The following is a 17,055-nucleotide window of genomic DNA, read 5'->3' on the forward strand; positions in this document are numbered from 1 at the left end:
CTGGTCCAAGTGGCTCTTTTTGTCTTAAAGGTTGCAGACCCCTGCACTAGAGCAACAGAATGAACTACCCCAGGGATAGCCAACATGGAGCCCTCCAGATGTTATGGACTCCCATCCTCCCTAACCACTGGGCTTCAGGGGGGCTGTGGTACACTCCAGTTGTTTTGGACTACATTGGCTACCTCTGAATTAGCTTATCACAAACATCACCCATTTTAGTTACAGATAGGTAGCCGTGTTGGTCTGCCATAGTCAAAAATAAAAAAATTCCTTCCAGTAGCACTTTTACTTAGTTGGTCTTTAAGGTGCTACTGGAAGGAATTTTTTTATTTATCACCCATTTTATTTATCCAGTTGTTTTTTTACTTTGCCTTTTGGCCCAAATAAGTTTCCAAAGTGGCATACGATTTCAAAAACAAAATACAATAAATGAAATAAAACATGTATACAGCATGCTAAAATATACTTACTTCGGAGAATACTTAAAAGTCCAAATGAAGGCTTGGCCAAATAAAATATTATTTACAATTCATTCGCAAACTATTAAGGAAGGAGTGAATGGGGCTTGCCGGGAAATGAAATGTCACAAATTGGGAAATGAAATGTCACAAATTGCCTATAAAGGTCATGAATAATGTTCCATTCAACTAAACTTCTGATAGCAAGGGGACACGGAGGAAGAACTCTGATCTGGAGCACAGTGTGTGAGCAGATTCATCTGGGGGAAGGTGGTTCTTCATATAATTTGTTCCAAAACAGATTTCATAAATTTTTGTTTTGCTACACCTGTACCTTTCTTTATCCTATTTCCACTATACTTCATTGGACTATAGACTGATTGCATAGAAGAGCTCTGTGGCCCTCCAGATGTTGGAGGAATTGACCATCAGACCTTCAGGATACAAAGCAGATCATGATGTGCTGGCAAACTAGTCTTGCTCCTAGCCTTTTGCTTGCTGGTGTCCTGAGCTAAACCACCAAGAGTTACAAGAAATGAAGAAACTGGTGTTTTGGAGTTTATCACTTGTGTAGTTTTAAACATCAGGGCAGTAGAAACCACAAATGTCCTCTGCAACTTAATACAAAAAATCTTCATAAATATGCAATGTGCCCAGGAGAAAAGTGAAAGTTATTTAGATCAGGCAGCCTTTGATCGTTCCTAAATGACAGCAGCACCCATCTCAGCTTTGCATCACTTTGGTGTGACTGTTTTGCTTTCATCGCTGTTGGCATCCAAGCTTTAGAACCTTTTTAAACAAACAAACAAACAAACCTTTTTCCAATATTTATAAACCTATTAACTATGGATTTTTACACCCAGATTTTAAACTAGGCGATATATATTTGGATTCATTCATGATCAGATGTGATAAAAGGGTATATACTCGGAATAAGGGTTTTTAAAATTATTATTAAATGTGCATTTTTTTCAATGATGAGCGTGTCCTGTATGCTCAATTGTTTCCAACTGAGGGAACCAGAGATTATAGTTTGCCAAAAATATCTTGCTTTCAAGAATTTTTTTCCAGGAAATAAATAAGCTATTTTGCCAGCAGCTCAAGTAGCCTTTTATCCTTCCCTTATGCTTGATTAAAAAAAATTGCAGTGAAAAAGGAAAAGCTGTCTCAAGTCCATTACACTGAACTTGGTATATCAACTGATGGGAGCTTGGATATAAGGAACTTGAAGCAGATTTACATAACTTAGGTAAGAACATAAGAAGACCTTGCTGGATCAGGTCAAGGGCCTATCTAGTTCAGCATCCTGTTTTCATAGTGGCCAACTTGTAGGAAGCCTGCAAGCAAGACGAGCACAAGCGCATTCTCCTGTGGTTTTCAGAAGCATCATTCTCTGGCAGTGGAGGCAGAGCATAGCCACCATAGTTAGCAGCCATTGATAGCATTTACCTCCATGAATTTGTCTAATCTCTTTTTAAAAACAGCTTTATAGGGTAACCATGGACCTTTTTATTTGTCCAGACTTTAATGTATAATCTAATGCTGTGACAGTTCTGGGGTTTTTTTGTGAGTTTTCTTGCTTTTACTGCCAATGTTAATTTTACAGGGGTTTTTTAATGTTTCATATCTCTATATCTTTCTCTCACACATGTCACCTTAAATTCCTGTAATTATAAGGAAGGATAACAAAGGCATGTTTCAGAAATTTGTTCCAGAATTTCTCTGTCTTAAAATTCATTACTGTAAGTGACCCCCCCCCCACAGTTTCAGGTATCTAATGCAAGGTTTTATTTTATGTCCATTTAAACTGTAATGATTTAAATTCCTTCTTGTGTTCAAAAAATCCCAACTTATTTGAATTAATTTTGCAGATTTATTGCTTCTTGGCCTTTTGGTTAAGATGTAGCTTTATAAACTGCTTCACAGCCAGAAGCTACTGCAGCAATGTACCATAAATATAAAATAACATAAAAAGATGCAGCCTTAATAAACCAAAACACTGTTTTGGTGTCACAGTTCTATAAAATGGCTGAGTTACACTTTACACACTCCAGCTGCATTCCTGTATTTAAGATCATATTTAAGAGCATAAAGATCACTTTAAGGCTATTCTGCTATTTGCTGCAAATGTGCAGATCCCAGAATACTTTACAGGTTATATATTCTTGGATAGATAGGAAATACTGAACCTTCAATCCCATGCACCTAAGAGTAAATTCTATTTAATGTGGTGGGACTTACTTCTGAGTAAACATGCTTAGAACCGGAGTGTTAATACTTTAAAACTCGTGTTGTATCTCTGATTCATGCAAGGTTCCCTTTTGACATGGAAACTGAAAACCCACCTTGGCAGTAGTTTTCACTACAGATGTGAGATGGAAAATCAACCAAGTAGGCTAGTACTTGTTCCTCCAGTAAGATGTGCATTCTAATCTGCAGCTGTGAGGGCTTACTGAGCATAGAAAGGCCTTAAAACACCTGAAAGGACATCTTCAAAGGATGCAAAGGAAAGCAGGTTTCCCTTTGGATAAAGACAACAAAAAACCAGGAAGAACTGACTCATATTGTTAAGAGTTAGTGGGTGGGTGCTTTGACTCCCCTAAATTCCTGGGTGCCAGATTCTCCCATAATTTTCAGGTTCTAGTGGGTATTGTAGTTTAATCAATGCTTGCCTTATTAAGAGAGGCTGCAAGACACTGAATTTAGCAGTGTCAAAATCTAGGCCAAACTAGTTTTTCTGTGCTGAGGAAATCACTTGGGAGAAGAGCCATCACAGAGAACAAAAGGCAAGGTGATGAGCCATTAAAAAGGCAAAGTCTCTCTGGCAGTCATCAATGGGGTCAGCTCTGGGTTAGTTAGCAGGACAAACACCGGAGTTGGAGGGAGGGTTGTGGTTTAGGGTTGCACCTGGCTTGGAGGTAAGCTGGAGAGAAAAGTGGCAGCCCTTAAAATGCAGCAAGCTGAGCAGAGGGCCACGGTTGATTTCTGGTGGCATCCAAAACTGGCATGGGAGAAGCAAGAACCTCTTGGAGTGTTAACGCTGCGTGTCTCTCCAGGTTGTATATAAGCCACGTGTCATAAAGACATCTGCGCTGCGGCTTCTTTTCAAAGGAAATATAAACCTTGGGGTTAGTGCCTGGACCACTGGAATCTTGACTTGTTCATGGTGACTGGGGTGGGGGTGTAACTGTATCAGCATTTCCAATGTTAAGTGTTCAAATACCTTAGAGAGTATTTGTGGCTTTTGAAAACTTTGCTCCATCTGGAGCCTAAGAATTCAACAGGTGAACCCCGCCTCCCCCAAATTAACTGTTGAATATGTGGGGGAAGAGTGTATATAAAGATCTCTCTGTGTATGTGTATTTGTGCATCTATATATTTGTGTGCGTGCGTGTCACTACCTATTTTTCTCTCCCTATTTACCTCGCGTTCGCGGTTGGCGGGGAAGGAGGAAATGGCGAGGCGGCAGCGACCTTCCTCTGCGCAGCCCTTGCCTTCCCCACAGGATCCGGGCTTGAGTCCAGCTCAGGACCTTCCCTGAGGGGGCAGAACCCACGGCGGCTGCCGCCTCCTCAGCCGAGCCCCTTCTTGACTCCGCTTCAGGGCGGGCTTTCCCTCTTCCTCTTCCCTCCCTTTCCGCCGACGAGGAGCAGCGGCAAGTCCCGGAGGGAGAGAGGCAGGCAGGCAGGCAGGCAGCGGGAACGGCGGCGGCGTCTCTGGTGGCCGCGGCTGCAGCTTCACCTCGTGAGAGAGGCGGGAAGCGAAGACCCAGGCGACGCCGCCCGCTGTGGGGCTCCTGAGGCGGAAGGCCGGCCTGAGGGGAGGGGAGACGCCCGCGGAGGACGGGATCGAAGCGGGCAGGGCAGGGCGGTCCGCTTCGCTTCGGCAGCCTCGGCGGCGGCGACCCAACATGCCTCCCGCTTCCTCGGCGTTGTCGCCGCCGCCACCGTTGTTGTTGTCCTCGCCCTCCCCGCCCGCCGCCTGAAGCCAGGAGGAGACCTTCCCCTTCCTCTTCTCCTCTGCCAGCCGAAGTTCCCAGGCGGCCCCGACCCCACCCCAGGCGCAGGAGGAGGAGGAGGAGGGCGGCGGCGGAGGAGGCAGCAGCAGCAACCGCGACATGAGGCGCGCCGAGGACCTGGAGGGCTTCGACGGGGAAGCGTCGAGCACCTCCATGATCTCGGGCGCCAGCAGCCCCTACCAGCCCACCACCGAGCCCGTCAGTCACGGCCACGGGCTGCGCGGCCTCCGCTGCGACCCCGATTACTTGAGGAGCACCTTCGGAAGGCTCAAGATCGCCCAGGTGGTGGGTACCGAGCGGCGGCGGCCGGGGGGTGGGGTGGGTTCGTTTGCAGTCTGGGGGGGGGGGTCGCCTTTCCTTATCGCTGTTTCTAATTATTATCGTCACGGCGGTTAACGTGTGTGTCCGCGTGTGTACGTACACACGTACACGCACACACGAGAGTTTTTGGGTTTTTGAGCCACATAGCATGCTGATTGCTATTCCCACCCCCGCCCCCCTCCAGTGGAGAAGGCTTGTTTTTTCAACCCAAAAGATTCTCTCAGAGAGACTCTCGCGGATTCCCATATTTAGAGAATGGGCTTGGAGGCTCCAGATGTGCTGTTACCACTCCAGCCAAATACCACAGGGTTAGCTTCGAGTGTAATAGTAGTAGTAGTAGTTACAGAGTGCCAAATCAGGACTGAAGCTCCCTGGGTGACCTTGGGGCCAGTCAGCTTGATCTACCTCCTAAGGTGGTTGTTAAAATCTTTTTCTTTTTTTTAAGGTGGTGGACACTCTCTGGGTTTCTTAGCTGAACTTGTTAGCCATATTTGTTGCTGGAGGATGGGGGATAAAAATAGCTGAAATGAATAATGTATTAGGCAGACGCCAAAAAAAAGGAGAGAAACCTGGGGTACCTTAAGGCTGCAATCTTATATCCAGTTTCCCAGGGTTGAACTGCATTGAACTCAGTGGGATTTCTGTTTCAGCAGGCAGATTATAGATATAACTTTTTAAAAGATGTAACAGATTCATTGTGGCAGAAGCTTTCATAGACTAGCACACACTTTTTTTCCAGATGCATGATGTGTTATCCAGTTGGTAGAGAGATGCATACCTGGGGGAGAGAGACACATACCTGGGGGAGAGGGAGCATAGAAGACCCTGTAAAAAAATGGAGCAAAAGACCATGAAATGCATAAGGTGCAGTTCATGTATTTTATTTTAGCTAAACTGCTTACATTCCTCAACAACTGGCGTCTCTCTGGCAACTGAGGATAATGCTTCTTGCATCAGATAAAATGCTAGTTCCCAAAAGCTTCTGTCACATAAAATCACTTAGTCTTTAAGGTGCTCCTTAAGGCTTCTTTTGTCAACTGCTACCAGACTTAGATTTAGAAAAGTAAACCTGTCTGACCCCTTTTGAGAGGAAGGATGGGTTACATTTAAAATAAAAGCAGCATTCTATATTGCCCCAATCATCCCTCTTTGAAAATGTCTGATTTAAATGTAAGGCAAATTTCACAATTATGTATTGATTCTCTCTAAGTATTTCATCAGTAAGGTAACACTGGCCTTTCCCTTTCTATTCTTCTGACTGTTACTTAAGTTTTTTCTTTTTTGGGAAGGATACATATTTCCCCATCTTTTCTGCAATGGTACCACCATTCCTTCCAGAGTTTATCCTGTTGGGCAAGAATTTGAATTAGGGAGGGAAAGGGAGCAAGCAGTTAGATGATAGGTGATGATTTATGTAATCTTTCAAGGTCACCTTTTGTGACTGGATGAAAAAACAGCAGTTAGATGTTAGAAGGTCACCTGTTCCATCTTCTTACCCTTTCCTGTTTTTCTAGGGTGTGTTGGGTGGATATATTTGCACGGTCTGATTTCTCATCTTGACCCAATGATTCCTGTCATCATCTTAGTCTTTTAAGTGTGACATGCACCCAGTCTACTTCTGGGATAGGGAACTTGTGGCCCTCCACATGTTGTTGTCCTGTAAGTGCAACCCAGCATAGCCAATGGTTATAAATGATGGGAGTTGTAGTTCAACAATATCTGGAAGGTCAGAGTTTTCCCATCACTAATCTACTTAGTAGTCTTTTGATCTATAAAGACTTGTGCCACAATATGTCTTATGTATGCTTACTCAGAATTAAGTACCAGTTCAGTAAAACTCTCATGTAAGTTGCACAGAACTGCACCATTAAAATACTTTTATCTTCATGTTTCTGTGGCCCTTTGATTTGGAGGAGTTAGAAGTACCAGGAAAATTTCATTTATGGTTACAGCTGTTGGGGGGGTATTTAATTTGACTTCCATCTACATACATTTTGCAAACACTTGTAGAATATTTCTTTGCTTAAAATTCTGCCTTTAAATACCATTGCTAGATACTGGTCAGGTGATTCATATGTAGGTGTTCAAAAGAAGCTTGTAATCTAAAGGGGAAAAGGGTAGTGCCTTCTACATACTAAATATGTTCTTGAGAAACTATTGTTTTAAAAAGCACAAGCTGACATATTGTAGCCTCTTTGTGATAAAAGTCTCAATATCCTTGTTCTGATAGATCATAGCATTGATAAGATCAGCTGATTTAGCAAGGGTTGAAATCAAGGTTGCCGACTTGTACTTTCCTGTGATCAGACAATTGTTGATCTATCTGCACGATCACAAGCCATGTGGATCAAGTGCATTGTGACTTCAAAATGTTTCTGTGGCTGGAATCAGTTATGATGGCCCCCATTGTTTTCTGGCATAAAAGATGATAGTATAAGTTGGGAGTCATAAAAATAGTTGTGGTAGATGATTATTAAACGTGAAAAGTACAGAATGTGATTAATGTGACAGGTTATGTACAGAACTGCCTCCTCATGTACAGACCAATTGCATCTTCATGGGGCACCTTGTTAGCTGTGCCATGAACTGCAAATTGCCACCTGTCAGAAACAGGCCTTTTCTGTGGTGGTACCTTTCCTCTGGGATGCTCCCCCCCAAGTTATTTGGGAACAATGACAGTAGCATGCTCTGGACATTTCCTGAAAACACACCTAATCCTAATCATTAACACTGAATTCTACTGACTTTTTACAAAGTAATTCTGATATTTTTTAAAATGGTTTTAGTGTATGTTTTTATGTTGTGAACTGCTTTGATTTTTTAAAATAGTGATATAAAATATTTAAAATAAAATCTTGTGTATTGAGTCTGCTATAGTATTGTTTATTTTTGTGAACATTAGATTCTGTTTTCCTGGCTTGGTGCCATTTTGTGTTTTGCTAATTGTAACCTTTGAGTGGCACCTCAGATTTATATCCTAACATTGTGTCCATATTCTATCTTCCATGTGTCTCTTGATGTAAATGTAATTGGCAAAAGGATATGTGTGTGAGAGAGGGTATTTAGACTGGCTTAGTGTTGCTTGTCTTTGTGTGCTTTGCTTAGGTGCCACTGTTCTTATCGGTGTGTTTAAACAATGTGCTGCTGGAATACAGGTTATTTTTTAAATTACATTTCAAGATCAGAAGTACAGATCAAAGGAGCACAAAAAAATGTTCTGACAGTAAACCATAGTTTTGTGTTGCATGCATAATCATCCAGGAACTTTGGGTTTGTGTACTTTCTCTTCCCATTGCACACCATACCATGGTGATTTTACGAGTTATGGCTCGTAAGCAAACCCCAGCTAATATTGGACTGGAATAGCTTGACCACCGTGTGATTAATGTATTGGTAACCTCAAGACTTGATTACAGCAATGCACTATTTGTGCAGCTACCCTTGGGCCTGGTCCAGAGGTTTCAGCTGGTACAAAAGCTGCAGTTAGGCTGTTTATAGGGACAGATAATGTATAAACGGCCCTATAAATTTGCATATTTTAATACTCGGAATTCTTATTCCAGTTGTGGGGCTTGAACTGTGTTTAGCTTTAGCAAGAGACATAAAAGCATTCTGGATAGTCACTGGAATGTATCCTGAATAGGAAGGTCACTTAGGACACTGTTCATGTTTGAAGGAACCATATCATTAGCCACACCCATATAATTTATTTGTATCTGTATTCCTAGAATAGTGTAGGGTCTGATAATGGGAGACTCTAGTTGTGTGAATTTGTCTTTACTGTAAAAAAAAGCAGCATTCTGCATAAATTTATTTGGAGTGGTATTTAAATACATGTGTGATCCAGATAATTTTACTCCTTGTTTAGATACGGGATGGCTGAAGGCCCAATTTTCCTTTTTCTTGGTTCCCTGGTTTACTAGTTTGTTTTTGTTTTTTTTTTTTTGGTTTTTTAAAAGTGCTGCTAACTTTTCAATTCGTTTAAAATAATTTTAGGATCTGTGTATGTTTGGAGAAACCTCTTAGATGACAGGTTGGTGTGTTTCCATAAGTAGGGAAGCTACCATTGGAAAGACCCGGCCTCTTAGTGCCACCCTTCAGACATTTCTATAAGGCTTTATAGGTCAAATCAGCACTTTGAATTGGGTTCAGAAACAAATTTGCAGGAAGTGTAGTTGAGCTAGAATTGGTGTTTATGTGCTCAGACAGCATGGTCCCAGTTAATAAACTGGCTGCCAAATTTGGTATGAGCTGCAGTTTTTGAACATGTTTTCAAATGTCATAGACCAAATGGAGCAAACAGCACGCAGACCTAGTGGTGGGAGGAAAAAATCCTTAAATAAGAGGCACGGGGGAATGATTAATGGACTTCAATGTCTGTACACTAATGCGCAAAGGATGGGAAATAAACAAGATGAGCTTGAGCTCTTGGTACAGCAAACTAAATATGACATAATAGGCATCACTGAAACCTGGTGGGATAAGTCCCACGATTGGAATGTAATAATGGAGGGATACAATCTATTTCAGAGAAACAGACCAGACAAGAAAGGAGGAGGAGTGGCGTTATATGTCAGGGATGTGTATACCTGTGAAGAGATCCAAGATTTAGAACCTCAAAGCCAAAGTGAGAGCATTTGGGTCAAAATTAAGGCAGAGAAGAATAACAGAGACCTCATTGTGGGAGTTTACTATAGATCCCCAAGCCAAACGGAGGACATAGATGATGCCTTCCTGGAACAGATGGCCAAGCATGCAAAAGGAAGGGAGATAGTAGTAATGGGGGACTTCAATTACCCGGATATTTGTTGGATGTCAAACTCAGCCAAGAGCATAAGGTCAAACAGATTCCTCACTGGCCTTGCAGACAACTTCATTGTCCAGAAAGTGGGAGAAGCAACAAGAGGAACAGCCATTTTAGACCTGGTCCTAACCAATGTTGATGACCTGGTTAGTGGGGTAGAAGTGGAAGGATCATTAGGCGCGAGTGATCATGCTCTTCTGAAGTTTACTATACAGCGGAAAGGAGCAGCCAAGCATACTAGGACTCAATTTCTTGACTTTAAGAAAGCTGACTTCATAAAACTTAGGGAAGTGCTGGGTGAGATCCCATGGACAGTAATACTAAAAGGAAAGGGAGTTCATGATGGCTGGGAGTTTGTTAAGAGGGAGATAGTAAAAGCACAACTTCAGGCAATACCAATGAGATGGAAACATGGAAGGTGCCTAAAGAAGCCAGGGTGGCTATCTAAAGAACTTTTAACTGAGTTAAGATTAAAAAAGGATGTGTACAAAAAATGGAAAAGGGGGGAAACCACCAAAGAGGAATTCAAACAAATAGCCAGCACATGTAGACACAAAGTCAGAAAAGCTAAAGCACAGAATGAACTCAGGCTTGCTAGAGAGGTTAAAAGCAACAAAAAAGGCTTTTATGGGTATGTCCGTAGCAAAAGGAAGAACAAAGAAACAGTGGGGTCACTCAGAGGAGAAGATGGTGAAATGCAAACAGGGGACACAGAAAGGGCTGAACTCCTCAATGCTTTCTTTGCCTCAGTCTTCTCCGATAAAGGAAACAATGCCCGACCTGAAGAATTTGGAGCAAATGATTCAGCAGAGGAAACACAGCCCAGAATAACTAAGGAGATAGTACAAGAATACTTGGCTAGTTTAGATGTATTCAAGTCTCCAGGGCCAGATGAACTGCATCCAAGAGTATTAAAAGAACTGGCAGATGTGATCTCAGAACCACTGGCAGTCATCTCTGAGAATTCCTGGAGAACAGGGGAAGTCCCGGCAGACTGGAGGAGGGCAAATGTTGTCCCTATTTTCAAACAGGGGAAAAGAGAGGACCCAAATAATTATCGCCCAGTCAGTCTGACATCAATACCAGGGAAGATTCTGGAGCAGATCATTAAGCAAACAATCTGTGAGCACCTAGAAAGGAATGCTGTGATCACCAATAGTCAGCATGGATTTCTGAAAAATAAGTCATGTCAGACTAACCTGATCTCGTTTTTTGACAGCATTACAAGCCTGGTAGATGAAGGGAACGCAGTGGATGTAGCCTACCTTGATTTCAGCAAGGCATTTGACAAGGTGCCCCATGATATTCTTGTAAAGAAGCTGGTAAAATGCGGTCTTGACTATGCTACCACTCAGTGGATTTGTAACTGGCTGACTAACCGAACCCAAAGGGTGCTCATCAATGGTTCCTCTTCATCCTGGAGAAGAGTGACTAGTGGGGTGCCACAGGGTTCTGTCTTGGGCCAAGTCTTATTCAACATCTTTATCAACGACTTGGATGATGGACTCAAGGGCATCCTGATCAAATTTGCAGATGACACCAAACTGGGAGGGGTGGCTAACACCCCAGAGGACAGGATCACACTTCAAAATGACATTGACAGATTAGAGAACTGGGCAAAAACAAACAAGATGAATTTTAACAGGGAGAAATGTAAAGTATTGCACTTGGGCAAAAAAAAATGAGAGGCACAAATACAAGATGGGTGACACCTGGCTTGAGAGCAGTACATGTGAAAAGGATCTAGGAGTCTTGGTTGACCACAAACTTGACATGAGCCAACAGTGTGACGCGGCAGCTAAAAAAACCAATGCAATTCTGGGCTGCATCAATAGGAGTATAGCATCTAGATCAAGGGAAGTAATAGTGCCACTGTATTCTGCTCTGGTCAGACCTCACCTGGAGTACTGTGTCCAGTTCTGGGCACCACAGTTCAAGAAGGACACTAACAAACTGGAACGTGTCCAGAGGAGGGCAACCAAAATGGTCAAAGGCCTGGAAACGATGCCTTATGAGGAACGGCTAAGGGAGCTGGGCATGTTTAGCCTGGAGAAGAGGAGGTTAAGGGGTGATATGATAGCCATGTTCAAATATATAAAAGGATGTCACATAGAGGAGGGAGAAAGGTTGTTTTCTGCTGCTCTAGAGAAGCGGACACGGAGCAATGGATCCAAACTACAAGAAAGAAGATTCCACCTAAACATTAGGAAGAACTTCCTGACAGTAAGAGCTGTTTGACAGTGGAATTTGCTGCCAAGGAGTGTGGTGGAGTCTCCTACTTTGGAGGTCTTTAAGCAGAGGCTTGACAACCATATGTCAGGAGTGCTCTGATGGTGTTTCCTGCTTGGCAGGGGGTTGGACTCGATGGCCCTTGTGGTCTATTCCAACTCTATGATTCTATGAAATATCTTAACATCTTATTTAAACTCAGACCAGCGGCAGAGAGTTCACAAACAAAAGGTGAGATTAATACAGATTGGGATTGCTGAAACTATTGTGTCAGCATGCCACAAAAATATATGTTTTTAAATGGGTACTGATGGAGACGTCATTCAGAGTTTACTGTGACCATGGAGTGCAGTTATTTGAGGAGAATTTTGAGTATTTCCATTTCCATTTTAAAGAATAAGTTTATAGCCCTTATATTTAAGGAGCAAAACATGAAAACCTGGCAGTCAGAAGCATTAATCAATGAAAATTTCAGGGCATGTGAAATGGAAGGAGTAGCTGTGTGGCTTCCTTTTATACCATAAAAGACCAGAAAGGTTTCAGTGGCAATTCAGAACTTGGTTAATTCTGTAACGCTTAACTTGCCTTTCTACATAATATGCCTCTTCATACCAAATATTCATTTATATCAGGGAGCAGAGCAGACATAAACAAATGAGCATACAGATACCCACAGGAAAAATCATGGCCACCTTGCTCCTCCCCTGGTCCTGCTGCTGCTATGTTATTGAGAGCTTCATGGTTGGCTTATCAGCCCTATATCGGGAAGTTTTTAATGTTTGATATTTTACTATGTTTTATATGTGTCGTAAGCTGCCCAGAGTGGCTGGGGAAACTGAGCCAGATGGACAGGGTATAAATAATAATAATAATAATAATAATAATAATAATGATGATAATAATAATTCTGTCAGAACCCAGGGTCATGATTTGTCTTGATCCAGAAAAAGCAAGTTTTGTTCTTGACTTACCATTAATGGTTTATCTACAGGAGATAAACTACAAGCTGGTGTTGGGATGTAATGATAGCTCTGGGAAGTGCAGCAGTTGTGGGACAAGGTGAAGAGTGAAGCATTGCAGTTTTCTCTGAGTTCCTGCATGCTCACACAATGATAACTTAGCCATGGTTTGGCTTAATGTTGTGTGCAAACTGGGACAGTTAGATAATGTTATTTTTCATACCAAGTTGGTGGTTGAAAATAGAAATGATCTTTGTGAATATTCCATCGGATAGGGGTTTCCAGGGCTCAGTTGAGAATCATTCCTCATGTAATAGCTTTCCATCAGTGTCTCACTGACTGTTCATATGACCCATTTCCTTGAGCTCAACATTTTTCCATGAATCCAACTCCTGTTTTTCTTATCCCTTCACAACACAGATAGATGTGCATTGTGCACATCTTTCCACATTGTGAAGCCATGCAAATTGTGTGAAATGCGTGACTGTGTAGCTTGCTTTTGGAGCTGTGAAATGCAAGGTTTGTGATTGAAGAATATGAAATTATTTTTAGAGCAGAATGGGACTCTTACTGTGATCTCCAAATGTATCAGAAACAAATTATTGGTTGTCAAAAGCAACATGCAAGCTGCCTTGTTCTGGTTAAAATTAAAACTGCATCTTCTGCTAAATTGCAGTCTAGTGTCTTAATCCGGGGCATACCCTGGGTGTTAACTGGGCTTCACTGACACCATTTGATTTAAGATTACAAGGCAAATGAAACGATTGATACTGGAAGTTTAGGAGATATTCTAGTTGCAGGGGTTCTCAACAAGTTGTACATGCCTTGGTCATCAGTGTTTTCTGTGTTCTCTAGGATTCATTTGGACTTGTTTTGGGTGGCTAAAGAAATAACAAGTGGAAATTTGTATCTTTCATACCTTCATTTTGTTAGAAATTTGTGATCATTTTGGAAAAGATCTGCTAGAGGCCTCCTCACCCAATGGAAAAAAATATGATATAGTTAGTACTATTACAGCTTTGGAGGCCTTCTGACATGTTATTGGCAGATGGCTTAAACATTATGGCGGGAAGCTTCAAAACTGTAGGGAATATGAAATACACACACACACACACACACCAGCCAGTGGAAGGGTGTACTTTTGGGACATAATTTGAAACACATTTGTGTGGCTTTGTTTCAGCCAAGGGTAGAAGGTAGTTTTTCAAAAGTCCTTTGAAAAAGCTGCTGAAGTGTTCTGAGTGTGTCCAAACCACAGTCAAGAGCTATTATTTGAGCAGTCCAGGATTTTAATGCACTTATCAATATCTCCTGTAGTGCATTACTTCCCTAAAGCATGTCCTGTTCTATAGATTGTAGCATTGAGTGCCTGTTTTGAATTGTTAGCTACAGGTTATCTGGTAGAAAATACTGTTGCTGGTATATTGAACATGTTGAAGTAATTTGCCACAAAGCTTTCTCTTTCTCTGCCCGACTTCTTGCTTTTGTATGTGTGTAGGCCATGCAGCCAGGCATTTTGGCTGGCAAGGTATTTTCGTTGTGCAAAGTTAATGACAATCTCTAAACCTCAAATAGGTGGAGTCCTCTCAGCCTCTTATTGATTTGATTTTAAAGTTTGCTTTCCACAAGCCTAGACTCTGTGTTTCTTAAAGGGAACTCTTGCTGCTTGAAACTAGGGAAAGGGACATAGTGTACAATTATGACTGTGGTCTTTGGATTTATTTATTTATGGCTCAGTATTGCAGTAAGCAAAGGATTAAAGAGGATGTTTAGATGTTGCTGGCACAGAACCACTTCTGGTTGAGTTATTAGTTTGACCTGAGATCTGTGCAATTGAGTCAAATAGTATATGCCATGCTCTAATGAGTGAGACATTTGGGAAAGGAATGGGTGAGAGTCAAGAAAGAATAGAAGTAGTTTCAATACGCTTTCTCTGCATTCTAAGTTTGTGTTTTAGGAAAATACTGATGAGCCTATGACCCACCAGATACTACTAGAGTACAGTTCCCATCACAAGTTACGATTAACTATGATGGCTGGGAAGACTGAGGTGTGTAGGAATTGGAGTCTGACAATATCTGGAGGGCTACAGTTTCCCCTTCCTGCTTTGGAATGTCTGCATCTAAAGGAGATATCTTCATATGGATGAAATCCACAAGATCTTAGGCTGCTTTCCTCATCCCAGCAACCTCTTTGGAGTCCCAATGTTGCATCTTCATCCCAAGCACTTAACTTCCACTATTTCACTCAATTTCCACAAACAGCAGCTTCTTCACTTGGTTGCTATTCATTCTATTCTCATGGTTCCTATTCATTCTATTACAGATAAAAAGTTAGTGGAAGGTAACACCAAAACAAATGGAATATAATATGAAAGAGAAAAAGGTTTAAGCATCTATTCAGATAATTTAAACAAAGTCTCCTTTATTTAACTTCTTTCATGTAGCCCTAGTGCAGTTCCTTCTATTATTTTGCTATCCCTCAATACTTAGCCATACTTTTGCCATACTTAGGGATTTTTGTAGCCTATTTAATTGTCTTTTAATTGTTTTTTGCCCTGTACTTGAATGAGATTGTTCAGTCAGCAGTTGAACTGAGCTTTATGTGGCTATTTGTTGCTTTAGCTTTTGAGACTTGATGCTTCTGTGGATTGGTAACTATGCAATTAAGTACCCGAATCTTCAAATTATAGCATATTATCCTGTAGTGCCTCTTGGACATGTTTACAACTTACTAGAATTAATTACTTTGAGAACCTTCAGGAAGAAAAAGTGTTGCCCTTTTGATCTCAATTAACTACAACATGGGATTGAGAGTATATGCTACAAAAATGAAAGAGTATTTTGCTATAATAAGAGCAGCAAAGGTCCTGAAAGATATAGGATATAATGCTAAGGATTTGGGCTTCACAGAGAAGATCTGAGTGAAGGATATGAACTAAATACTTTTCACATATTTTCTTTTTTTGTTATAGACTGGTGTAGGGAAAATTAGGCCCTGGTGGGTGAATGTTGTCCTCCAAGCATCTCTATCTGGCTTTTGGAATTTTCCCTAATAATAATAAATTTGTACCCCACCCTCCCTGGCCCTAGGCCCAACCCTTCATGCCTTCTTGGGGAGTTTTTGCATTTTTGAAATGTGTCCTTGAACTTGAACAACTCATGCTTGCAGGGAGGGAGGATAGAGGGTGTGCGTGTAGAAACTATTCTACTACAAAGGTAACATTTACATTCGTTGCTCCACCTAATTTACCTTCTGGTCCCATCTAGAAGTGGTATGTAGCCCCCCAAAAGGTTACACAGAAGGGAATACAACCCTCAAACTGACCCCCCCCCCCCACTTCTGAAACAAACTCTTGGATACAGTTGCAGAATCAGGCATGCTATCTTTCTGTAGCTTTCTGGTAGAGAATATTTTAAGCTAGATCTTAGCCTTAGTGTATTTGCTGGAGCTCAGTTGTCAAACATGGAAAAACAGTCACTCCTAGTAAAATGATTAGCTGTGCAGATAAGCTCTCCAAATTCAACCTTGAAAAAAATCCCTTGCCTTGTCACCTCTAATTGTATTTTACTTGTCATGGTCAACCAGGCAGACAACTTTTTACAAGGCTTCCTTCAGTTTGAAATTAAAAGATACAATAGCTTTCTAGCTAAGAGAGAAAATAAGGGTGTGTTTTTTTGTTTGTTTTGTTATTCCTGACTCATAAATGATCATGTTTGGTCATCCCCTACAGCAGCGGTCTTCACACTTGAGACCCACTGTAGACCCCTAACCAGGTACTTGGGGTCTCCTGCATTTTCACTTTTGATATTTTAGTGAATAGTGCTAATGTCTCACCATATATTACTCATTGAGGTGTTGGTATACTATATTTTTTTCAGTACAAGTGAACCAATATTTCATGTATTTTTGGTCAAACTTTTGAGCACTTTTAGTTGTTAGTTTTTCTCTTATTTTGTGCACTTTCTTCCTTTTATCACCTTCTCTGCCACTTTAATTCACTTCTCTGTATACCTGACTCCCACTAATATCAACTTTTCTAAAATCAAAATGAACAGGGAAAGAGTCATCACCCACATAACCTAACCCTAATATAGGCGGAAGCTGTTTGTTGTTGCCCCATTTTTGGATTATTAAGTTTGAAGAAACTCCTCAGATTCTGCTATGCTGAAGTAACATATAGTTTTAGTTCAAAAGCAAGAAGTGTTTCCTTTAGTCTGAAAATACTTGCCATTTTACAATTTGTTTTAAAAAGCAACTAAATCA

At 41.4% G+C, this 17,055-nt stretch overlaps 1 protein-coding gene across 2 annotated transcripts in view; it reads left to right on the forward strand.

The window, feature by feature from the left end:
* The first annotated feature begins 3,746 nt into the window (after positions 1–3,746).
* CMTM4 (CKLF like MARVEL transmembrane domain containing 4) overlaps positions 3,747–17,055 on the forward strand; it is a 38,023-nt gene continuing 24,714 nt past the window's right edge. The window contains exons 1-2 of one of the 2 annotated variants that reach the window (XM_083515077.1): positions 3,747–4,388; positions 4,540–4,761. In XM_083515077.1, coding sequence (XP_083371203.1) covers positions 3,777–4,388; positions 4,540–4,761 — 834 coding nt within the window. In that variant the 5' untranslated portion in view covers positions 3,747–3,776. Of the gene's footprint in view, positions 4,762–17,055 lie in introns of both variants that reach the window. The other variant, XM_083515078.1, reaches the window with a different exon arrangement.

The sequence above is a fragment of the Podarcis liolepis genome, assembly GCF_965112155.1.
Source record: "Podarcis liolepis genome assembly, chromosome: 7".
Lineage (NCBI taxonomy): Eukaryota > Metazoa > Chordata > Lepidosauria > Squamata > Lacertidae > Podarcis > Podarcis liolepis.